Raw genomic sequence first — 27,361 nt, 5'->3', positions numbered from 1 at the left:
ACCTGGGGTCAACAGTGCAAAGTAATGGAGAGTGTGTTAGAGAAGTAAAGAAAAGAGTGCAGGCAGGGTGGAGTGGGTGGAGAAGAGTGACAGGAGTGATTTGTGATAGTAGGGTATCTGCAAGAATGAAAGGGAAAGTTTATAGGACTGTGGTGAGACCTGCGATGTTGTATGGATTAGAGACAGTGGCATTGAGTAAAAGACAGGAGATGGAGCTGGAGGTAGCAGAGCTGAAGATGTTAAGGTTTTCGTTGGGAGTGACGAGGATGGACAAGATTAGAAATGAGTTTATTAGAGGGACAGCACATGTAGGATGTTTTGGTGACAGGGTGAGGGAGGCGAGATTGAGATGGTTTGGACATGTGCAGAGAAGGGACACGAATTATATTGGTAGAAAAATGCTGAAGATGGAGCCACCAGGTAGGAGGAAAAGAGGAAGGCCAAGGAGGAGGTTCATGGATGTGGTGAGGGAAGACATGCAGGTAGTTGGTGTGAAAGAGGCAGATGTAGAGGACAGGGTGGTATGGAGACGGATGATCCGCTGTGGCGACCCCTAATGGGAGCAGCCGAAAGAAGAAGAAGAAGATTCCTTTATTTTGTGCTTTTGTGTATGTGCAGTGATTTCTGATAACATAATTTGAAAAAATTGTTTAGAGATCCTTTATCTAAGAATATTAAAATGATTGCATAAACACACAGATCCCTGGAAGGGGGGTAGCTTTTGAGTTTTTGCTCTTTTGCTGAGACAGGAGGAGATGAATCTGGTAATCAAAGGTCAAAAAGTTGAACAACTCTTTGCCTTGTTGTAGTGAGATATTAACGATCTATTCTATTTTTTTTGCATGTCAACATTGAAAAGTTGATTATTGTATATACCAATTGTATATACTTGAAAGATTATGGCCTTTCCTTTAAAACAAAAAGTGGAAGTAATTTCCCACTAGTCCAATGGTTCCTGTTTAATTTGAATGACTGATGTAAGGACGTCACTTTGAACTTGCTTGATCTCTCTTCGTAGAACATATTCGCTAAACTGGGATGAGTCCACACCACCTCCACACGACGCAGCAATTTCAAATCCCTTCTGTTGGAGCCGCTCCAGAACCTCACACCACACACACACACACACACACACACACACACACACACACACACACACACACACACACACACACACACACACACACACACACACACACACACATTATTATTATTATTATTATTCTACAATAACAGGATATTAAGAAGACTAAAGAGGATACAAATTTTACTTAGATTGGTTTAAATTGGATCAGCCCTTTGACCTTAGGTCTATACATGAGTAACTTTATTTAGATTATTTTATCGGTCTTTTTACCAATAAATTAATAAAGTATTGGGGACACCTGATGTTTCCATTCATATGTGGTTCTTGAATAAAATCTTACCACAGTGTTGGAGGCACCCAAACATGTGTTTGGATGTTGTAGCATTTAATTCTCCCTTCACTTGAACTAGTAGACCCAAACCTGTTTAAGCATGATGAAGTCCCTGTGCACAAAGCCAACTCCATGAAGATATGGTTTACATGGGTTGCAGTGGAAGATCTTGAGTGGCCTGCTCTAGAGCTCTGACCTCAATCCTATTGAACACCTTTGGGATGAACGGGTAAGCTGACTACAAAATATCTGTCTGTCTGTCCGTCTTGATTTCAAATTAATATTTGTGTCTAATTGTTCAATTGTAAAAAAAAAAAAAACGTAAAAATGGAAGTAGTACAAAACAGAAGACATTGTATGTTTAATCAAATAAACTTAATGTAAAACTGTGCAGTTAGGTAGGAAGGATAACTGTATATATAACATGAATTTTCTAATGCATGCTTTTTGTTTGTCAATATAATTGAATTGAATTAAAATATATATATTTTCCTAAATGTATTTTGGCACCACTTGATATTTTAGTAAAAATGTAGTCAGTGTTTCAGCCTAGACAACATTATAAAGCTCAAGTGTATGCTGCGTGTAAAATATGTTCAACCTACTTGTACAGAATTTAGATGGCAGTATCCGTTAAGAGGGAACCGGATGATATGAGTGGAATCATGGTTCCATCCTGCATTGACTGAATTGCACATGACATCTCCAATCTCAGGGAAAATGTCTTCGATGAGAGCCTTATCTCCACTCAAAGTGATCCTTTCGCCCAGGTCAGGAGCCACACGCATCACCACACATTCGCATGAGCGTGACACACACCCTGAGTCTCGTTCTGAACACCAGCGCTCAAGCTCAACTTGCAGTGGCTGCAGCTGAAAATACTGTGCCTCCTCATACAGCAGGCAGTAATCCTGCTCAAACACATAGATAGAAAAATAATACTTTTGATTACTAGAAGTAAAAATTCTGACCTGTTTCAGTATGTGGTGAGGAAGTGGTAGCTCAGTGGATAAGATATTAAACTTCTGATTGTAAGGTCATGGGTTCAAATCCCAGCACCACCAAGCCTTCCCTGCTGATCCCTTTTACAAGCCTCTTAACCCTCAGGTATTTAGCAATATAACTAAAAAAAACTTTAAGATGCTTTCGATAAGGGCATCTGCCAAATGTAAAAATGTCCTTTTCATTAGGCATGTACACCAACCAGGCATAACGGTATAACTACTGACCAGGCATTACTTGTATGACCACCTTCCTAATATTGTGTTGGTCTTCTTTTGCTGGAAAAACAGTTCTGACCTAAGGAGTATTAACAGCATTAACTTCTTCAACAATTTGAGCTACAGGAGCTCGTCTTTTTGATCAGACCGCACAGACCAGCCTTCACTTCCCACCTGCATCAATGAGCCTTGGCCACCCATGACCCTGACGCCGATACACCACGGTTCCTTTCTTGGATCAACTTTGAGGACAAAGTTTTTTTCACCTGTTCCCTAATAAATCCCACCCACTAACAGGTCCCATGATGAAGAAATATTTATTTTTATTCACTTCACAGATCATAATGTTATAATGTTTTGCCTGATCGATGAATATGTACATCTTGCACATGTTATCTTTACACATCTTTACTCTTATATGTATGTGACATTTTCTAATGAATTTTAAACACAAAATTAGTTTTGTCACATGATCCCAGTACTAATGCACACCTCTTGCCTTATACCCTCTATACTCAGTTAACTATATTCTGGTCAAGCTTTCAAAAAAAATATTTCCTCCTGTTTGTTTCTATATAAATAATTTTAAAAACATTTTCTGTTCATTCTGAATAATGCATTCAGATATGGATACACCCCAATAATAAACGTATACGGGATTATCCACTAAATTTGAAATCAGAATATCAATGAAATAGATGAATTAACAAGTTCACTAGCTGTACTGAAGTAAGTAGTGGATACATGTAGCTAGGAATAGCATTAATTAGAAATAAACACATATACAGGACTAGAGGAATAATCAAACACACCTTAAAGTCATCTGGGACAAGCAATTTGGAAGTCCTGAGAAAGTTAAGGATGTAGCGAAACATATGACCGTCTCGATCGATGAAATAATGCTGCTTTAGGCTGTCTAGCACGATGGGCTCTGTACCATCAAACAATCGACCAATCCTGTGCATCAGAACAAGAGAGAAATAGAAAAGAGTTAAATAGATGAAATCTGAGGTTACGTGTGAGGATGTAAAAAAAAGCTTCTGTAGAGGACACCAGTGGGTGTGCATATTAGTTCCCCTGTGTATATGCATATGTGTTACGTGTGTGTCTATTAACAGGTCAGCCTTACAATGCACCTCATGCTCTACAGATGCAATAGAGGCACGTGAAGCTCTACAAGTGCCTGAGAGTATGCATACACAAACACACACCATCATGAGTCATAACATTTATGAGTAGGAGAGTAGCATTACTGGGGCGTTAGTTTGTTTAAGCTCAACACTGTTGACAAAGCTGTACATGTATGCAGGAGTAAAATAAACCACTACTACATGTGTCCTTATCAAGAATACACTGTTCTAAAACCACACTCACTGTCCCATCTTGACATGGACAAACGTTTGTGGCCATTTGTATGTGCTTTATAAACATTCCACATTTTGACCCCACAATATAATAACCTGCACTCTTCTGGGAAGATGTTTCACTTGATTTGTGTTCATTCAGCCATAGAGCTTGTTAGTAAAGTCAGGTACTGTTATAGAATGAGGAGGCCTGGGCGCAATAAGCGTTTTAATTAATCCTAAAGGTGTTTAATACGGTTGATGACACTGTGTAAGTGTTTTATATTGTGTGTAAATGTAATACTATGTGAGAGTGTATGACTTCATGACACTGTGTCAGTCTGTATATTGTGAGCGAGTGTATGACACTTTGTGTATCTGTACAATATTGTGTGGCAGTGTAAGATTTTATGGCACTGTGTAAATCTGTGTATTGTCAAAGAGTGCATAACATTATAAGATTGTGTGACACTATACATCGATCAGGCATAACATTATGACCACCTGCCTAATATTATGTTGGTCCCGCTTTTCCTGCATTTCGTTTTTTTTTAGCAATTTGAGCTACAGGATCTCGTCTGTTGGATCGGACCACACGGGCCAGCCTTTGCTCCTCACATGCTGTCGCCGATTTACCACTGTTCCTTTCTTGGACCACTTTTGATAGATACTGACCACTGCAAACCGGCAACAGCCCAAAAGAGCTGGTTTTGTAGATGCTCTGTCTTTGTTTCCTGCTTTTAACACATCAAATCTGAAGACAAAATGAAGACATGCTGCCTAATATTTACCACCCACTAACATGATGAAGAGACAATCTGTGTTATTCTTTTCACCGTTCGTAATGTTACAATGTCAAAATGTTATGCCTAAACGGTGTATGACTTCATTACTCTGAATCTGTATAATATTGTGATAGACTGTATGACACTGTCTGTTTGTATAATAGTGTGTAAAATGATGCAATACTGAGACTGTGTGTATCTGTGTGGCAGAGTCAATGTAAGACTGTATAATATGTAAGACAGTGTTAAAGAATTGTACTCCTAAAACTATACAAGACTGTGTAAGGCTGCATGAGCCTATGTGTGAAAATGAAACGTTGTGGAAGGCTATATACTTTTGTGTCAGTATGTATGAGCAGTTTTAAGGCTTTATGAGAGAAAAAGATGGAGACCCAGTGCTGCAGGCTCTCTTCTTTGATGTTTGTCTCAGTCAGCAGCCAGGAGACTTTAACACTCCTTGGCATTGCAGAAGTGTACTGGTCAGCAGGATAATAAGCATAGACAAGACAAACACACACACACACACACACACACACACACACACACACACACACACACACACACACACACACACACACACACACACACACACACACACACAGGGAATGACATGAATGGATACATCTAATGTCACTGATTTCCAGTAAAAGTGGTCCCTTTAAACTTTGACTTGATTAAAAGTACAAAAGTACCATATTTGCTTTTAAATGTACTTAAGTATGCAAGTAGTATTATTTATTATGGCTATATTGTATTATTATCCTTTTTGTCACGACATTATTATCCTTTTTGTCAAGACTGTTCCTAAATCAAATATGTGAAAAGACTCAAATGTTACTTTTAGTACACCAATCTATTAATAAAATAATATTAATGAGTTAAACATTGAATGATATCTAATAAATGATCATGAGCCCAAAACCTTCTTTTCAACTACTTGTTAACTACTAAATCAATTGTGCAAATAAGGCCACGGGTGCTGTGGCAAGTTAGAGTCGGGAGTTTCTTCCATCTTTTATTACTTTCAAAATGTTCTGCTTGATGTTGAACTGATGCTGAACTGTAGTGTTAAGTAGATATCACTAAGAAGCAATGGCGTTTCGAGCTTGATTGAGGCCCCCAAGGTAAACCATGACCCATGACCCATGACCCAACATTTTCCCAATTGATTAGTTTCAGCTTTAAAAAACTCCTCTCTGCTTCAACTACCATGACTATATGAGTAAGACATATCCCCAGAGCAGTCCACAAATTTGGATACATTTCGTAAAGCTTGCTTTCATGTATAAATATCACTCTAAATGCTTTTATTGCACAATTAAATACACGTCATTGTGCACAATTGATCAAACTCATAGAACCAAGCACCATACAACTCCTTGGCTAATTGTAGCTAAAGGAGATACATACAACATCGATATCCTTGTAATATTTATCTTTTGAATTAGTTGTTTAAGCTGTACTGAACAATCACAGGAAACCTTTATGACATTACCTCAGTTAAAGGTAATCAAATCAATAAGTGCTAAGTACTTTCCAATTTGACTATTTACGTTATAATTGTTTTGTTGCAACACACATTATGATAAACTATATAAATTATAATGTTATGCAGCTAAAAGACATACTGTTGCTCTATGTGTAAAAGCATAGCAGGCAACACAGTATAACCACAAGTGATATACAGTTATTAGTCTATTTCATTAAATGCATTATCCTTTATTATCCTCATAACAAGATGAGGACCTTTATCTTCTGCACGTTTACCCCCTATTTTTTTCCTATTTTTTCTGAATTGCTCTCCTGAGGGTTTCTACATTTTTTTGTCATCCATAATTTTAGTTTGGGTTTAGCTCTCCTTACTGATGTGACATCAATATAAAATACAGATACGCGTCAAAACACTACTTAAGTACAGTAATTAATTTCATTTACTTTGTTACTGTACACCACTGTCAGTTTCTCTTCTACTCCACCACAATCATTATCATTGATTTTTCCTGAGGCTGAGGCTCCTCCTACTTCTTATTTCAGAAGCTGATTCCCTTCATGTATGTTGATAAATTATAACAATGCATGCATGTCACAGCTGATCTACGTTAGGTGATGCCCACAAAAAAAGACCAAGTTTATAAAGTATTTGTTTTAGGAATGAAACGATGTAGATGTCATCCATGCTACCCACAAAATGTGAGGTAAAATATTTTCAGAAACCAGAAAAATAGGAAACATTGTTTCCCTATTCCGATACCTTGTTGTAGAGGTTAGTTTTAGATGATTTGTGTGCTTGGATATAGTTAATGATTTTAGCTCTTCAATGAGCACCTCATAGACTATAAAAACAGTGAAGGGAAACACACTTGCTGAATCAAATACAGATGAACAGAGGTATATGTGAAACCACAATCCGCTAGAATTGTATGTTGGATGACTTTGTTGTTAACTCTAAGCTTTGTAATTAATAATTAATAAGTCACTATAGAGTAGCATAATGCATTTGCTTATTAAGTTTGACAACCTCCAATCTTGATTTTTTTGAGGATATCATGCTATTGTCACTTGACCCACCAAACCTCTGGTCATGAACTCCTTCAGCCAGACATATGTGAAACATGCAAATAATCACTGGATTTCCCAGTGAAAAATACTTGACAGTATTAAAGTACAGTGTAACTAAAAAAAATATTGTACTTATATAAATCACAACTAGTGGTATGGCCCAAGAACTAAAGCCAAGTTTTAACTACATAAGAGTGCTTTATCGTCCTAATTTTGATGTACATAAAAGACAATTCTTTCTCAGAAACAATTTAGGTATCTACAATCTACACAATGCTGATAAATACTGTCTTTGGTTTTAAAAAAGTGTCTGTATCTTACCGAGATTCGGGGTATTTAGTGAGCGTAGCGAGACTGCTGGTGTACATCTGTCCTCCCACATCGATGTGCACTGGAGCGTTCCCCTTGGTCAGCTGGGCTGGTGTTGGGATGCCAGCTGTACTCACTGGAGAGACTGGAGACTGTGCCAAACAAGGTCGTGTTGACATGGCCACGCTACTGCAATGCTCCTGAGGTCCAGACACATACAAGAGCAAGGTATGAACAATACTTTGTGTATAAATCTAGTATATTTGAACTATGTTAGCATGGATGTGTTTTTGTGTGTGGTTAGATCAGTATTTGCATGTATTAGAGAGAGGGCACCATCAGAGAAGGAAACAGTTGGATAGAGTTGCCCCAGGGGCAGTCAGTGTGTTCCTGTGGGAGTGAACTGGATGTCCAGTACAACTAACTAGCACATGCAACTAGCTCATGCATTTATGCATGGTATGAGGACAGTGCTGAATGTAGGTCACAGTCCTGATAAATGAGTGTGCTAAAAAATAAAACAAGAAAAAAAAACATAAACCATATATTATACTAATCACTGGAAACACTACTAGTTTAGCAAAGAATACTACATTCTGTACTAGCAGATAAAAGAAGATAATATAATTATTGCAGCAGAGCCACAACTTCTGTCCCTAGCATATGTTCCAGCTTTGAGACAATTTGTTTGCGCTGTACAAAAGATATGAGTGAAATCAGTGGTCAGCGTTTATTTATACACACTGTGAAACATTGGGCAAACTACACAAATAATGTAAATACAAACTTCAATGTGATTTAGAAAATTAGAGGATAACCCTTTTTTTTTTAAGGAATGTGTACAGGTGTCAGTGTTTTATTTTGTGTGTGTGTCTAATACAATTGATCTCTTCTGACTGAAAAATGCTTTGACATGGCACACCTACAAGGCTTGAAACTTTCCTTAAGTAAAAGGATAAATTCTTTACTAGGGGAAACCATGGAAATACTGTACATGCTAATAATTTTTATTAGAAATGCTTGACAATTATAATTTTATAAAACAAAAAAAAAATAATACAGCACATGCTGAACTGCATCAATAATCTGTTGTTGTGTGTTTGGAGAGATTGCACTCTTTCCTTGCTGATTCTGCTGTATAGCCACAGTGCTTAAACAATTCATACAATGCACTTCTCTTAAATTCCATCTTTATTTTTAATTGCATCCACGTTCCAGAATTTCTTCTTGTATTCTTATGCTGAATAAGACACTCGTGACGAGTGGATGAAATTCTAGAGCACTTCTATCTTTTCAAAAGTTATTGGATCCTTAACATATCATCTGCAACCCTTAACCATGCCAACTTTCATGATGTGAAGATAAATTACTGCATTACTGAAACAAGCACAGCAATAGAGAGTGAGCTACAAACGCATACATGAATCCCACAACCAAATGACAGAAGACTTGAAATATTTGTCGGACAAATATTTCTGAATGATCAGAGATGAGACAAGGATGAGACAACAAAGCATTTGATTAGTTTATTTAGATGTTTAATGGATTTCGAAAGGAAACATTAATTGCATTTTTATACAATGATGCTTTGAGAGATATTATGAACATGAGCACAAACAGATGACACCTTGTTTTTTGAACAGTTTTATGAGCATAGTTTCTGTGAGAGTGGAACAGTAATGGCGAACGCTCACACTAAACCTGACTTCATTGTTTCATGGTTCAAAGTCTTGTGATTTTTCCAAGTCAAACACTTACTAAAGCTGCTCAGGTTGCTAATGAGGGACTCATGCACATGTACCCAAATGTGTCTTTTAGGACGGGTGAGCCCTGCGTGACCACGTGACCAGCAGGGTCTATAATAATATCTGGTCGCACCGTAAAAACACACTTTATAATTCAAAAAACATCAGTCTGCATTGTGAGAGCAATAGAACTTGCACCGATTAAGTCTCGTTGTAAATATTCGCTCGGAATGACACCTGAAATGATTACCTGCGCGGACAGCACGAGCGCAGGTTCCCCTTGGTGCTCGAGCGCAGTCGGGGCGACGGGGGACGCGGAATCCGCGACCGCGACCGGAGGGCTCGCGTTCTCCGCACCAGGACGAGCGCAAAGCCTTTTCGGTGAAGAACCCGTCGTGGGCACGCTCGCGGAATCAATCACCGCCCGAGGACGCTTGCACATTTTGCGCGCTTCGAGGCTTCCGTTGAGAGTTTCCGGTGCGCTGGGCAGCGGCGCCAACTTCGAGCCAATGCCGGCGACGCTGTGAAGCGTTGCTACGGAGACGGCGCCAATGCAGTGGTTGGTGTAGGTTTTGGAGAGCTTAGCCGCGCGCGAGAGCATCTGCATGCGCGTGCCCAGCAGGTTCTTGCCCACCGCTTTATTCTCGTACCACGTCGCGTCGTTCTCACCGCAGTGGTCGCGCGGACGCTGAAAAAAAGCCCTGCACGCGGGATTGCGCTTTGACAGGTACTTCACGAAGCTCGCGTAAGGGCAAAACTCCGTGCCGGTTTCATACATGCGCGGGAGGTTTTCCTCATCCAGGTCTGACCTTTTCCTGCTCCAGGATGAAGAGCGGGACTTGTGGTACGGCCCGAGCGCTTTAAAGTAGACGAACCTTCTCCCGTCCTCGTCCGCTGCGAGTCCGAACGAGCCCTGCTCGAGCTCGCGCTGGTTTTCTCGCCCCCTCGTGCAGAAGTACATGCACGTCTCGAACCAGACTTTATTGAGGAGCCCGAAGGCGGTGCGCGCGCTGAACGCAGCGGACGCGTAGAGCCTGCGCAGGTCGGCGCGCGTGATCGCCTGCTTCTGAACCACGGGTCCTGCGCCCTGCTCCTCCAGACGACGTATGACTGCCGCGAGCGCCAGGTTGGCACTGCGCAGCTCCGGGTCCTTGGTCAGGTCGAGCGTGCGGCAGAAAGGCGGCTCGTTGAGGTACCGGTTGAGCGAGCTGCGTATGCTGATCAGCGACGACTTACTGTAGAGCTGGCCGCTCTTGGAGCGCGCCTCTGAGTAAAAAGCGCGCAGCACTCTGCAGAGCCCGTGCTTGTCCATGCTTTCGAAGTTCGTGCTCTGCGCCGTCTCGTTTAAATACTCGCGGAAGATCCGAACCGCATAACGCGTGGCCAAGCGCGTGTTCTCGCTCAGACGCGAGCGCTCCGACGCAGACAGATGTGTCGCATCTGCCTCATCAGCATCTGGCATGCGCACGTCGTGCACCCCTTGCTGCTGGTCTATATTTCGCATAAGGACCGCTTCCTCGCTTCCTTCGCAGTTCTTGTGCTCCAACTCTCTTTCTTTATTCTCGCACTCTTCACCCTCGTCCACTGTGATCTGGATCTCCTGAATGTCTCCGTCCTCTCCGTCCTCCGAGTCCCGTTCCCTTTCTCCGGACACCGTGGTCGTGTCGTCGCCACAGCAGTAGTGCCCGCTGCCAGGCATTCTCGCCATATTGCGGTCTGAGTGTATGAGTCCCGGGGCAGTGCGCATGCGCTATATTGGACCGCAGAGCTTTTTTTCTTTTTTCTTTTTTTTTTTAAAACTGTGCTTTTTAATGACCTTCAGCTATGAGCTCAGGCACGCAGAAGCTCTTAAAGGTGTAGCGAAAAGGGAAGGAGCATTCCCAAAATCAAAACTTACCCCCACTCTGTCTTATACACTTTTGCATACACAATGTTTTAACTGGATCGAGGGGAAACTAAAAGCAATAAGGGACTTCTAAAAATTCACGAAATAATCTCATTGAAGCACTGTGCATGTATCTTCTCAGCTTCTCAGAGTGTGACAAGGGTCTATATAATTTCCATATAATTGTACAAACTGATACATTTCTCTATATATTTAAATTTAAATAAATTAATGCATGGGACAGGTCATATGGAAGTGATAGCTCATTGGTTAAGGCTCTGATCCGAAGGTCAAGTCCCTGTAACACCAAGCTACCCCTCGTTGGCCCTTGAGCAAGGCCCTTAAACCGCTGCACTCCAGGGGTGCTGTGTCATGTCTGACCCTGTGCTTTGACCTCAGCTTCCTAACATCGCTGGAATATGCAATGAAAGAATTTCACTGTGCTGTAATGTACATGTGACAAATAAAAAGGACCTTTACCTTAGAATCCTATGAAAATTTCCACCAGAAGCAGCTGTCCACCTTACCAAAAAAAAGAAGAACATATATTTATTTTAGTTACATATTAAACGATACATATGAGTCGTAAGATCAGTATAATGCACTGTACCACTGTGCTCTTTCTGAAGCAGTGATACCTTAGCAATTCTGTAAAACTGACTAGAAGGTTGTGAGGTTTAAATCTCATGACAACCAAAGAACACTTGACAGGTCTTTGAGTATGACCCCTAACCTTTAGGTGTATGGATTTAGACAAATGTTTTTAAATGTAGCAGTAGACTTCATCTCATTTAGCTTTTGCAGAAACATCCTGTGAGGTTTCAGTTTAAAATGAGAAGTCTCTATTGCTTTGTCTCGTTCTGCTGTTACTGCCTGCAGGCATGTCATCTGAACCAGCAACAACATCTCTTAAAGGAAAGCGGAAAAAAAGTGCGAGAGGGTAAAATGTTTCTTGTCTCCTTCCTATTTTTAATTTCCCTTAGAAGAACCTATTTCACACCTAGATACTCAATTTGCAATTATCCCAGCTTTAAAGTAGAGTCCTGAGCTGGGACCCTGATCTGGGCCTGATTTGTATGCACTTTGTGCAGATGGTGATAAAAGAGAGTGAGAGGCAGAATATATTTATAGTTTTAATTTCAATTTCATAATCATTTGCATGGCAGGGTAGCCTGTGGGCATGAGGGAAAATAACATGCCTGCGCTTCAAAAGCTACATCAGACTCATTACATGGCTATGTGGTGGATTGGAGGAGGGTTTTTTGTGTGCAGGTAGATAATGTGTTCCCTGAGTAATTTGTGATCATAGAGAAGTTCAGAAGAAGGACTTAAAAAAAAATCTGAGCATATGCACCACCATAAATGACTTCTCCCTCTGAGGCTCGGCATGGAGTTCGGCGAAAATGAACACCACAGTGCGATCAAACTGAAAACACCGCCGGAGCCCTGGGCTGCCGCAAAGAGATAACGCTTGAGTGTATAAAGGGACTGGGGAGTACATAAGGAAGTTAAACACAAGTGTGTAGACATTAAATGACAATGTGAGAAATGTAGCATATTTAACAAGGGTACAACAGGATACTGTGATACAGCAGTTCTGTATCACAACCTGTAAAAAACATGATGGAAAAAACAACAATAATCTTGTGATGCATTACTAAGGCATTGTTGATTAATTTTCTGTAGCATTATGTCCCTATGTGTTTTATGACACTTACTCCACTGAAATAGAAGTCTACATCATATTAAACCAGTTATTAGCATTTAATGTTTCTGTGGGAAAAGTTATTTCCTGTTATCTTTTATGTTGTAGCATAAAATGTATTTTTATATATAAAGCATTGTTCCCTCACCAGCCTCTTATAATCTTTGTCTTCAAGCTAACCATAAAAGGAAATGCAGCTTCATCAGAATGAGTTCCTGAAAAGTACAAACATCTCTGTCCTGAAGGATCTCTCATAGAGGAAAAACTAAAGTGACAGCTACAAAGCTTTTGGAAATGTTAAATAAATATCTCCTTACTAAAGAAATCCAGTTACTAATAGGCTTAGGCTGTGTGGATCATCTGCCATTCAAGTCTGAATGAATTAGCTGTTACTGGGGCTGTAAAGAGGGGTGTTAATGGAAAATTCGAAGCAGAAAATGTATCCAACAGTCCCTGATATGGCTGCATCAGTTCACAAGTCTAGATTCTGTTGAAATTGAAAGAACTTCATCTTCTTCTTCTTTTGGCTGCTCCCATTAGGGGTCACCACAGCGGATCGCCATACCCCCCTGTCCTCTTCATCTGCCCTTTTACCAGCATGTCTTCCCTCACCACATCCTCTTTAATTTTTCTCTTTTCCTCCTTCCTGGTGGTTCCATCCTGAGCATTCTCCTACCGATATACCCCATGTCCCTACTGTGCACAAGTCCAAACCATCTCAATCTTGCCTCCCTCACCTTGTCTCCAAAAACGTCCTACATGCGTTGTCCCTCTAATAAACCACCTTCAGCTCCCCCTTCTGTCTTTTAATCAATGCCACTGTGTCTAAACCATGCGACATAGCAAGTCTCACCACAGTCCTAAAACTTTTTCTTTTTACTTTTTTTCGATACCCTTATATCAAATCACTCCTGCCACTCTTCTCCACCCACTCTATCCTTCCTGCACTCCTTCCTTCTCTTCTCTAACACATTCTCCATTACTTTGCACTGTTGACCCCAGGTACCTAAACTCCTCTATTTTCACTATCTCTTCTCCCTGCAACTGCACCACTCCACTACCCTCCCTCTTATTTACACACATGTAGTCTGTCTTACTGCTACTGACTTAAATTCTTACTCCAAAGTTCCCCTTCTCTCCAGTGCGTACCTCCACCTCTCCAGGCTTTTCTCAACCTGCTCTCTACTCTCACCACAAATCACAATATCATCTGCAAACATTATAGTCCAAGGAAATTCCTGTCTGACCTCGTCCGTCAACCTGTCCATCACCACTGCAAATAGGAAAGGGTTCAGAACCGATCCTTGATGCAGTCCAACCTCCACCTTAAACCAGTCTGTCGTTCCTACTGCACAAGTCACTGCTGCCACAATGTCCTAATACATGTCCTGCACCACCCTCACATACTTCTCTGACACACCTGACTTCCTCATACTATACTTCAGCTCCTCTCTCTGCACCCTGTCATACGATTTCTCTAAATCCACAAACACACAATGCAGCTCCTTCTGACCTTCTCTGTACTTCTCCATTAACATTCTTATCGATTCCAATTCTGTTTTGGTAACCTTTTTCTCCATATGCTCTCCTGCACTTCCTCATTCCACCACCACGTCTCTTTGCCTCCCTACTATTCCCAGATGTCACACCAAGTCCCTTTCTAGCTGTTTCTCTCATCACTTCTGCAGTAATTGCCCAATCTCTTCACCAATATCAAGCCTCTGTCTGACCTTTTCCTGAATCCCATACTACAATCTTCCTCCTTCAGTTTTCACCATCCTCTTCCTCTTTCAGGCCTCACTCTCCTCCTCTTCTTCTTTTTTTCTGTCACTTCCTGTGACATAGCTTCCTGTGTTTGACTTGTTTGCCGCCTGTTCCGTGTTTGTATTTCTGTTGCCGTTTTCAAACTAAACTTTACTATTTATCTATCTTTTTTTCTCCTTAAATAATCCTGAATTGTTTTGTCATAACTCTCACACTTTATCTTAACTCTATTTGCTATTATAAGCACAATGTCGGTTGTGTGTCTGCCTTTAAGCACAGGTGAGGACTCATTCGAGTTGCAAATGGTAGAGTTGGAGCTGGAGGCTTCGAAAAAACAGATTTGCGACCTACATGCAAAGCATGCACAGCTGTGAGAGCGGAAAGCGGTGCTGAAAACATCCTGGGCGGACGCTCTCTCGTCCTATGTAAATTCTCGGGTTAACCCTAATGCTCCCAGCACCTCAACTATGTGTGTTTCTCTGCCCAGGCCCAGCGCATCTACAACACGACCCGCCCAGGTATCGTTCACTCCAGCACCGGTGCACCACGGACCCTGGATGCTGCAGCAGTTGAAGACGCAAGCCAAGCCCCGGTCGAGGACGTCTCCCCCGCCACCACCACCGGCCTTCGAGATCTCAACTGACAACTGCTTCGCCCCTCTCTGCGAGACAGCATGCGATACCGTAATCCTTGGAGATTCCATCGTCCAGCATGTCTGTGCTACCAGAGCCAAAGGGAAGGTGCATACTTGCTCTTTTCCTGGTGCTCGTGTTCTCCATAAACTTTGGAGCTGTTGTTCTCCATGCCAGAGCGAATGACACCAGGCTGAGGCAAACGGAGATCTTAAAGAAGGATTTTAGGATCCTGGTGGAGATGGTACACAGCACATCGCCCACAACGAGGATCATAATGTCAGGGCCTCTTCCCAATTACCAGAGAGGGATTGAGATGTTTAATAGACTTTTTGCACTAAATGAATGGATACAGGCATGGTGTCAAGAGCACAAACTAGTCTTTGTTGATAATTAGAATCTTTTCTAGGAGCATCCTAGGTTCTTTTGCCCTGATGGCCTGCACCCCAGCAGAGTTGGAGCAGCAGTGCTATCAGACAACATCTCTAGGATGCTTCATCCAGATCTGACTGGTAAGACACAACAAACCAAATATTTACAAGTACACACACAGCCCAATTTATTTAAACGGTATCTATTCCTCGTGTAGTAAAACTAATAAATAATTACACAAGATCCAGAAATAATCTTATTACAGTTAAAACTGGAAAATGTCAGATAAGCAAACACAAAAAAGTTCGAAAATTTGGTCTTTTACACATTAGATAACTTACACCTAAAGCACTCATTGTAAATGAGATGATCACAGATAATAATCTCGATGCACTCTGTCTATCTAAAACCTGGATTAAATCAAATGATTATATAAATCTAAATGAGTCCACACTGTCAGGATATGCTTATAAGCCTGAGCCCCATCAGACTGGTCGTGGGGGTGGTGTAGGTACCATTTATAGTGTCCTTCTCAATGTTAGTCAGAGATTATGATTCAGGTTTAAACCATTTGAAGTGCTTGTTCTTAAAGTTGTCCTTTCAGACATACATAGGAAAGCCCTACTATCTCTAACTCTGGCCACCATGTACAGACCTCCAGAGCCTTACGCTGATTTTCTTCAAGAGTTTGTTTATTTTCTTTCAGACCTCTTGATCAATTTTGATGAAGTGCTGTTCATAGGAGATTTTAATATTCATGTAGATGATGCAAATTATGCCCTAGGACTATCATTTGTGGATTTATTGAACTCTTTTGGGGTTAAACAAAACATCACCAGACCAACTCGTTGTTTTAATCACACACTATACTTAATAATATCCCACGGAGCAGACATCACTGATATAGATATTTTACCTCAAAATGATGACATAACAGACCATTACCTCATATTGTACACACTACCGGTAGAGCAGATTAGCCATGTTTACCATGCTATTGACTTGGTAGGACTATTGTTCCAACCACTAAGGACAGATTCAGAAATTTTAGACAGATTCAGGTTTAGTTAGAAATTTATCACAATTTCTAACTAAACCCATAAATGCTAAAACCTTGATGAAATGGCTAACAACATAGACCTTATCCTCACTAGCACATTAGACACGATTGCCCCATCCGGTTAAAAAAGGTTAAAGAAAAAACACCTGCACCATGGTATAATAGTCATACGCATGCCCTCAAGAGAACAGCCCCTACGCTGGAAAGAAAATGGAGGAAAACTAAATTAGAGGTATTTAGAATTGCGTATAAAGACAGTATGCTCAGTACAGTACAGCATCCTGAGGTTGCTTAAGCCCCAGTTATGTCTCACCTCATGAAGATTGTGGACTTTTTAAGAAATAGATGCCAACCTCGCAAAAATCCAGAAACATCTAAAAACGTACCAGTGCCAATTGGATCCCAATTCATGAGTTTGGACATTGGAGCGCCTTGAGTGTTTTCAAGGCTCTGGCATGGAGAAGCTGGTGTTGGATCTATAATGATCGCAAATGATATTTTATGAGTTGCTCAGTAGCTCCTAGTTTATAACCACAAATGACTGTAAAAGACTGTAGAAAGAACACTACTCATAATCTTCCATTCCAGTGCTCATGTTAGTTCTCACTCTCCCGTGTTCTGTTTAAAGATTTATAATCACACTCTTGATTTCACCCAAATGGGGATGGGTTCCCTTTTTGAGTCTGGTTCCTCTCAAAGTTTCTTCCTCATAACATCTAAGGGAGTTTTTCTTCGCCACAGTCGCCATGGTGCTCATCAGGGATAAATGCATACCATTCACCTTAACTGTTAAATTCTGTAAAGCTGCTTTGAGACAATGTCTGTTGTGAAAGAACAGTTTAAAGTCACCTCAAATGTGAGGTCCTGGCCTTACTCTAGTTCCACTTGGTCTCCTGAACCTCCACTCTCCTACACTTTTCCTTTCCCTGCTGTCTCTAGAGATGTCTTCCTCCTCTTCTTCTCCTCCTTCGGCCAACAGTAGCCCAATTTCCACCAGGTACCCTGTTGGCTAACGTTACCTGTGGCGGTCGTTGGTAACCCGGGCCTCAACCGATCCGGTATAAATTTTTGATTCGTGATCTGCATATTTGATTTGGCACATGTTTTATGCTGGAGGCCCTTCCTAATGCAACCCTCCCTTTTAATCCGTACTTGGGACTGGCACTAAGAGTACACTGGCTTGTGCAACCCTAATGTATGGGTTGAAATAGAAAAAAAAATGAATTTTATAATCTAAAAGGCCAGAATCTAATCATATTGGTTTGGATCTGAATACTTCAGTAGTGATTTAAAGTGTATTAAGGTCTATTAACCATGCGTATCAGTATGTATAATGTATAGTGTATAATTTTTTTATTTCAAATTACTATATATCAGGAAGATAAATATGCAGAATGACACTCCACTTTCTTATCTGTAGTTCTTTGCACAGTGGTGCGAGTGGTGGTTTCAAAAGGAGAGAAGTGAGAGAGATTAGTAATTTGTGTTTGAAATGTTTCCAAGCTCACATTAACACCTTCAGTACTTGAGGGCAGAAATTTGAACCCTACTACTGACTATGGACATGGAAAACAAAAAGTGTAGGTGGAATGAAGAGATGGATTAGACAGTGTCAGTGAGTGTGTGCACATATTATTAATGACGTTAAGCTCTAGTGTTGGCCACAGCACTGCAAATTCTCATATAATACACTTGTTTCAATTCACTGGCTAATTATTGATTTACTTACTGGTTGAATGGCATGTGTTAAACAAAAATGCAATTTAATTGTATACTTCTATCATACTGCATTGATTTTAGCCCCTGTTTATACCATTTATCAGTGTAAAGAGTCCAAAATAGGGCTACTACTGTTAGGATATTATTTAGGTGGTGTACTGTACTTAGCAATGTGTCAAGTATAAAGAGCAAACAGATTCAAACTGAATTCAGATTCAAATCTGGGTCTAACAGTTTTTGGCAGCAAGTATTGTTCGCAATCCAGTTTGAAATAAAAAAAGGAAACAGTTTTGAATGAAAATAAAAATGATTCTGCCAAAGAAAGCAATAGAGAGTGTGGGAAAGAGAAACAGAGACATAGAGTGTATGTTTGATTAGCTAGTAGAACTTAATTATAATAGTGTCAACATAGATGCCTCTGCCACCAACAAATCTAGCCCTTCTCATTTGAAATTTGTATGCCAAAAATAACATACCAGGCTTTAAAATTTTGATCTTGATGTTTAGACCAAAATTTAATCAGTGGCCGTGTAATAAAGGCATACAAATTCGGAAAGCAGTCAATCTCAATAAAAACCACAAAACAACTGCTCTGAAACTACATTAAAATGCAATTGTAAGGTAGGTGTAATGAATAAACTGGCAAGTCAGTGTTTTTAAGTCTTAAACATTTGTCGTGCAAAATTACAGGTTGTAGTATTTGTGCATATTTTTTAAATTACATTTCAAATTATTTCAAAATAAACATCAAGATGCAAAAAAAACAAAAACAAAACACTTATCTTTGACCAACACACTTATACGGTCTTTAAGGATCTTTGTTTCCTTGAGAAATGAACAACCTGTCATGCTTTCCTCAGGTGATAAACGACCTGTCACCATTTTCTTTAATAAGCATGCAGAATTAATTGCACATCAAATGGATTACCCACAGGCTACTGTCTCAAACACCCACACATCACATGAGCACATATGTTCCCATCATCAACAGAACACTATACAGTAAACAGATCTCTTGAAAACTGAAGATGTTTGTTATGTGGTAATGTTGAGGATAAACTGCAAGTGATTAAAAGTTTTTTAAAGTGATAAACAACTCTTCCTTAAAACATGCACAAATGTAAACGATACCAACCAATTACATATGTTAAAAAGCCCAAGGATACATTAGATTAAGGCTTAAACGATTTCTTGAGTAACTCAAGTAATTTGATTACAAAGATTGCTTAATATAGTCCATTTAACTACACATGGCGCACTGTGTTTCCCACGGACCATTATTACTGACGCACGACCCGCTAAACTCTGGAGCGCTCTGGACAGGTAACACAGAAGATGCTGCAGAATAAAAAATGGAGGAACTGAGAGAAAACAATGAAGGGGAAGGAGAAGATTCAGACCAAAGAAAATTTCAGAAAGTTTCCAAAGTTTGGGATCATTTCAAACTAAAACATAAAGAAAACACTGTACAGTGCAGGTACCGTTTTTAAAGTAATTTGAAATAGATTTTTACATTTTTTTATGTATATACAGTACATATAAAAAGGCCCTCTGCAGTGGTACAGTGGTAAATACACTGATTTAGTGGGTGAAAAATTTCAGCAGCTTTTCTGGAGACAAGAAAACCACATCACGATACTGTGTGAGATTTAATTAATAAATACATGTGGGAGAATAATAGAGTTTTATTAAATAAATATTTTTTTATAACCTACTCTACACAGCCACTCCGGAAGGACTTTTTGAACCCACTGTATTTGTATTTTGATGTAATATAGCAATTAAATGCACTAAATGGGTTTAGTTTTAACAGATATTCTTGTATTGAATTTTAGCAATAACATTTTTTTTTTTCTAAAAAGGAAACAAAGTCTTATTTTTTTCTCTCTTTTTTCTCTCTTTAGTATTGCTTAGTACAGGGGTCACCAACCTTTTTTAACTCCAAGAGCTACTTCTTGAGTACCGACTAATGTGAAGGGCTACCAGTTTGATACACACTTCTGAAATAACAAATTTGCTCAATTTACCTTCAATTATATGTTATTATTAATAATTAATGATATTCATCTATATCAGGGGTGTCAAACTCAATTGCACAGGGGGCCAAAATTCAAAGCACACTTTAGGTTGCGGGCCGAACAGGATAAACATTTATTGAACACACTAACACTAAATGTTTTTTGAACATAAATATGAATAAAAACAGACAGGAACATTATTCCAGAATAAATTCATTTAAACTTTAAATAACTGCTCTCCACAAAAATATCTAAAATATGTCAAAATTATACAAGTTAGAAATATGAACATGCTGCGAAAAAACCCTGAAAAAATCTATCAAAATTGTGGTTTTAAGTAAACGTTAACATAACAACAAATCAAAACAATCAGAATTATTTGCTCTTATGCCATTTTTATAAAAAAATATCTTAAACTTTAAATAACTTAAAATATTTTGCTCTCCATAAAAATATCTCCTGTCAAACACCAGACGTCTCACACGTTCATCATGCAGCTCTTTAGAAACTCTCCCTCAGTAAATAACCGGCTGATGTGCCTCTGATTTCTCCTCTGTTTTCACACCAGCTTCACTTTGTGATTTTGCTGTGGTAAAAAACGTTTGCTGAAAAGTCAGATTCTTCTTTAACTCTTCTACTTTCTGTATCTTCTGCTCTGCATTCAGGTTTTTCAGCTTCTCCTTATGTTTTGTCTCTTAGTTCCGTCTTAGATTCAATTCCTTAATTACAGCCGCATTCGCTCCCCAAATAAGACACACATGTTTACCGCCAGTGTCAGTAAACATCTACTCAGAATCCCATCGGTTTTGAAAGACTCTGTTTTCAGAATCAACTTTTCTCTTCACCATTGTGATGGGTTTCACAATAACTTTACAATAGGGTTAAATATATCAACAGAAGTTTGACTTGATTGACGCTGGAATGTTCCCAGGTAGTCTAGCGTTCGGTAGAGCAGCTGAAGCGCTGCATTATGGGATCTGTAGTTTGTGTTATCAGCGCTTCATATCGCCAGGACATTAATAACAATAATAATAGATCTGTATAAAATCATCTCGTGGGCCGGATCTGTACGTGTGACGTGTACGTCGGGTTGTATTTGGCCTGCAGCCCTGAGTTTGACACCCCTGATCTATGTGAAGACACTGATCATGTTAATGATTTCTTACAATAATTATAAACAATGATTTAACAAGGTAGGAAACAGCTATTTTTAGAAACGGCCCGCAGGCGACTCATGTGGTCCTTGCGGGCGACCTGGTGCCCGCAGGCACCACGTCAGTGACCTCTGGCTTAGTACTTCTTATCTGATTACTCTATTAATTGGTGGAATAATTGTAAGAATACTCGATTACTAAAATATTAGATATTAGTTTGGTGTGGAAGTTTAAACTCACGGCCCATGAGAACAGATTTGGACTGAAATTTGTGTGGGTGGTTTGCTACAGAGATCCCAAGAATTCCCAAGAACGGTTTTATCGATGAAGCACTCATCAGTGAGCAGTTGATAACAATGATGGAACTATAATAAACAGACATTCAGTGTCATCTAGATGAGGATGGTTTCCCTTTTTAGTGTGTTTCCTCTTAAGTTTAAGCTTTATTGTTTCTTCCTCATATCATCTCAGGGAGTAATTTATTGCCTTGCCTTTGCTTGTTCTTTAAGGAGAAAATGATAACGACTAACATATGATGCAAATATATGCAAAATATCTATTTGCAATCTATTTAATTCTGTGAAGCTGCTTGGAACAATATTCATTATTGAAAGTGCTATACAAATAAAATTGAATTGAACTGAATTGGAAAACGTTGTTAAAACACTCCTTGGGCATAAGTGATTCTGAGTGTGGAAAAGAAGGGCTGTGGTGCACACTACAGCCAGCTGGAATGGTATTCATATTAAACGCTGTATAAAAAAGATACTAGGATACAAGACCTAACCCTAGGATCAGCATGCACATACATTAGTACTACTAGTTTTATTGTCATGCTGGGAACTGGACGACACATCATATTAATATATTACTACAAAAGAATTAAAAATATTGTTATCTAATGAATGTATCCAGACTGAACAACCACCATATATAACACAGAGAAAAAATGATGATCAGGTGATCAGGAATGTCTCTGTTCTCAGTCATGTTTACATCACTGACTCCCTCAGTCTCATCCACATTAGTCCCATACTTTTTGTCTTCTGCCGTGATCATTTTTAACTTCATAAACTAGTCTACTCTACATCTGTGGTGCGTAATGGGCAGGAAATGATACACCAGTAGTAGATTAAAACAGCCATGCAATGACAAGAAATAGGTTGATCGGCTGAAAACGGAATGCAATGAGAAGAACAAATATTGATCATGTCACCAGATAGATTAAAATTAAAGTAACGAGCCTGTTTTGAAATTGTAAGAAGTAGAAGGTAAATATATTTGTGTAAAAAAATTTAATGAGTGAAAGTAAAAAGTTGTCTGAAAAATAAATAGTGAAGTAATGTTCTAATATCAGAAAAATCTTAGTATTGTACTTTTTGTACTTTATTACTTCTCACCTCTGAAGGTGGAAGACAACGTGGTTAAGAGTTTATTTAATGCTACATGCATCAACACAGGAGTATGTTGGGTTTATTAATATTAATAATAATAATAATAATAATAATAATAATAATAATAATAATACATTCTCTCTGCTTTGGGTAACCTGCCTCTAGTCAGCAAATTTTTAAAGATGGATGTGTTTTTCTTTTCCCCATTCTGTTACAATTAATTAAATAAATGCATTTCCTTAGCTGGATATTCTAACACATTTGTCATTCAATAAGGCACCAGTTATTGAGTATTAAGTACTTTGATTAATATTATTATTATATATTATATAATGGATGTTATATAATTATACTCATTGTCATTTAATGATTATTTTTGATAAGTGACTCATCATGTTTTTTTATAATAGGCAACATTTACCAAAAAGTTGATCAAGTTCCAATTAAAAATGAAATTGCTTTTCAGTACAGATTGTATTCTTTTGCAAATAGTTAAACAAGGCAAAAGAGACTCTAACAAATCTTGTCTGTGGGTCATGGAGAGATGATAATGAATGCGTAAAACATAATGATGCAATAGGTTAAACAAAACTTAGCCAACTGCACACTTAAATCATAAAAATTACCTGAGCATGAAGAACATTAACGACAACACATTACTGCAAATACAGCATTTTTGTTGTCATTTTATTTATCTGTCCAAAACTCCAGAACATATCACATTTCCACAGGATTTCACTTCTGTCCTTTTGCTTCATTTGTGCCCCTGGCTCAGTTTCGCAGCTTACATCAACAACGAAAAATAAATATATAATTGTGTCAGAAATTTAAAATAGACTAGTTTAAATCACCTTGTTGATTTGGATTGCGAGGGGTCTGACCCCTGATTTCTCACCTCAAATGGACGTAATGCTGCATATATTAAAGAATCCTAGCCAGACTCAGCTGTTCTCTTTAACACTTCAGTTGCACACATTGGTCAAAATGTAATTTTCCAATATAGTATGAAGGTCCAAATTGAAACTGTCTTCCCAATGTTGGACAGTAACAAAGTAAATGTAATTAATTAATGTACTTAAGTAGCTTTTTTTTATGTATCTGTACTTTACTTAAGTATTTTCATTTGGGGAGACTTTAACTTCACTACATTTTGCAGTCAAATATCTTTTAAATATTTTAAATCAGTCATTACTTTTATTTATGAGTGGATATAAACTTAACTGGTCAAGCATGCAGCGAGCCACCAATCAGGGTAGAGCGTACACTATGTTTTAAACTTATGATGGAATAAATTCCTGACTCTAACTTTAAACACCTGTGGCCTTATTTGCATTAAGTCTTGTTACAAAAATAATAATGAGAACATTATAGCCTATGTAGATGTGAAGACAAATACTTTTCTACCTTTACATAAGTGAAAGTTTAAAGGGAGCACTTTTACTGAAATATTATTTTACCTAGTGTATCTCTACTTTAACTCAAGTGCATGATTAGTTTACTTCATCCACCACTGTTTCTTCCATACCAAAGCTGGCAAGCTATATTAAACTTACAACACTTAAACAATATTTCATCTTCAGTAACATCTTTATCATGGCCAGAGATAAATCTAAGCCTATCCCGGAGACACTGGACCAAATCCTGGAATACACTCCAATGCTATGGCACTATGCACACATGCTTTTACACCTGGGGCAATTTAGTGTATTCTAAATATTCAAAAAATTTTTTTTAAAGATGGGTGGAAACAATGCAGAACAACACTGAGCATACAGAGAATGAATAGATAAACCATGTACTAATCAATAGGCCAATTTTGCATGTGTAATTTTGTTGTAATAATAGTTATCACTAAATACGTAATTCCACACAGGATAAACAATAGCATATGACAAGGGACAGGATACATTTTAATGCTAGCTGACTGACACATTCACTTCCTCACTCACATGCATATGCCCACACACACACACACACACACACACACACACACACACACACACACACACACACACACACACACACACACACACACACATACACACACACACAAGAAGAAGAAGCTCTCACCTGTAACATGAGACTTCCAGGGTTCTGTGTCAGGGTCCAGGGTTTTGCTTGTCGTTGCATGCACACACGTCACTACAGAGATTTGGCAAATCTACAGGGTCTTGAAAAAATCTCTGTCTTGGAGACATGAAGTGAACTGGGATCGCAGCAACAAGCTACTGGCAGTGCATGAGCTCTAACTACTATCTGAGGAGCACAACCTTTTTCTGAATATAAAGACTTAAAGAAATTGCTCTGGTTGTGTTTTTGCTTTGTGGAACAGCCGCCCTCCTCCATCTCGGCTTGCTATGATGAGTTGTGATGGAGCAATGCCTGAGGCTGTTCCTGCGCGCAGAGGGAACCGAGCATATCGCATCAGCTATCACACACACACACACACACACACACACACACACACACACACACACACACACACACACACACACACACACACGATTGTCTTACTCTCCTTGTCTGAACTTTCCACTGACATAATTATTAGAGCAGCATATTAAGGCTATGCACCACCTAAATCTAACACATTTCCTTAATCTCAATAACTAGAAGAACCCTTTTATTAAAAAAGCTACAAGCAAACCAAACTTCCAAAGAAGATAAAATCTGTCAGATATTCCTATTATAAATAGATAGACTGACCAAAATTATAAACACAACACTTGTTTTTGCCCCTATTATTTATAAGCTGCACTCAAAGATCTAAAACCTTTTCTATCACAAAAGGCCTATTTTTCTCAAATATTGTTCACAAATCTGTCTAAATCGGTGTTAGTGAGCACTTCTCCTTTGCTGAGATAATCAATCCACCTCACAGGTGTGGCATATCACGATGCTGATTAGACAGTATGATTATTGCACAGGTGTGCCTTAGGCTGGCCACAATAAAAGGCCACTCTAAAATGTACAGTTTTACTGTATAGGGGGTCCGAAAACCAGTCAGTATCTGGTGTGACCACCATTTGCCTCACTCAGTGCTACACATCTCCTTCGCATACAGTTGATCAGGATGTTGATTGTGGCCTGTGGAATGTTAGTCCACTCCTCTTCATTGGCTGTGCGAAGTTGCTGGATATTGGCAGTAACTGAAACATGCTGTCGTATACGCCGATCCAGAGCATCCCAAACATACTTAATGGGTAACATGTCCGGTGAGTATGCTGGATGGAGGGACTTTCTGCTCATGAGCTGGCCAAGTTATGTAGCTTGGCTATGGCGTAAGTCACAACCCCGGAAAAAAAAAAGATTCTTTTTTTTTATCACGAGGAGTGAGAGCACCCCCCTCGAGGAGTGCTCTTCAGGAGTGAAGCAATCGCATAGAAATGCAAGCAGAATGTGCACGGCACAATGAGTGCGGCGCAATATGCGCACAGCACATGCACGGAATGTACAGAGAATCTGCGGCGTGTGCGCAGCCGGTTCCCTTGGGAACCGACCTAGCTCCGCCCCAAACTACATAGCTTCTCGAGCCTAGCTTGCAAAGCACACCTCTACCTCCTCCTCAGAGGAATAGAGGCAGAGCTAATTCTCTCGTCGCAGGGGGATGATTCTGAGCCTGTGAGCGAGTGCTGTACCGAGCAGGTGAGGTTGGAGAAAGGGGCAAGCCAATTTTGAAACCCTCTGCAAAGTCTATATGCGAGACCCAGGAACTGGCATGCCGGTCCACCTTAGCAGAGTTTCTTTGACGAACAATTCAACACATACACACAAAGCGCTTTGTGAACAAACAGAAGCTGGCACTCGCCTCACTCCATGTGCTTTTTTACTTCCTGGTCATGACGTCACCCCACCGGTGACAGCCAGCATCCAATTTTTGACTGATTATACACATTATTTTAGAGCGTGAACACTCCAGCGTGTTCCCAAAACGTTTCGACGCAGCTTGAGTTACTGAAAGGGAATCCAACACACCAATCAACCCAATAAATATTTGTCAAGACAAGTTTGAGGAAAATTTAGAAAATGCTGCTGTTTTTTTTTAATTGTATTTTATTTTCCAAAACTCTCCCTGGTTCCCTCTCTCGGCCATTCCCCGCTCTGCGGCAGTGGTCGTAAGTTTTCAGACACTTTGTTTTTGTGTTTGTTTTTTCATACGTGGACTATTCACTCTGTGGTCATATGTTTTCGGACACTATGGGTTTTGTTTTTGTTCTGATAGGACTCTGTGTTTTGCCTGAATCGGTTTTTGTGATTAAAGACTTTGAATATATACCTC

The 27,361-nt window shown here is 39.4% G+C and overlaps 1 protein-coding gene across 2 annotated transcripts; it reads right to left on the bottom strand.

Moving 5' to 3' along the window:
- Nucleotides 1-597: 597 nt before the first annotated feature.
- Nucleotides 598-25,419, bottom strand: kctd1 (potassium channel tetramerization domain containing 1). Of its 2 annotated transcripts, none has more exons than XM_083561946.1 (5): nucleotides 9,630-11,273; nucleotides 7,647-7,834; nucleotides 3,451-3,595; nucleotides 2,024-2,329; nucleotides 598-1,105 (listed from the first exon to the last, which is right to left on the bottom strand). In XM_083561946.1, the coding sequence occupies exons 1-5, from the start codon at nucleotides 11,124-11,126 to the stop codon at nucleotides 941-943; spliced, it is 2,301 nt and encodes a 766-aa protein (XP_083418072.1). In that variant the 5' UTR covers nucleotides 11,127-11,273; the 3' UTR covers nucleotides 598-940. The 2 variants fall into 2 exon arrangements, with proteins under 2 accessions (XP_083418072.1, XP_083418073.1); XM_083561947.1 differs by lacking the exon at nucleotides 9,630-11,273 and adding an exon at nucleotides 25,153-25,419 and having other exon boundaries at nucleotides 602-1,105.
- Between the last annotated feature and the right edge of the window lie 1,942 nt (nucleotides 25,420-27,361).

This window comes from Silurus aristotelis (assembly GCF_946808225.1).
Source record: "Silurus aristotelis genome assembly, chromosome: 15".
Classification (NCBI taxonomy): Eukaryota; Metazoa; Chordata; class Actinopteri; order Siluriformes; family Siluridae; genus Silurus; species Silurus aristotelis.
This window is presented reverse-complemented; position numbering and strand designations above follow the sequence as displayed.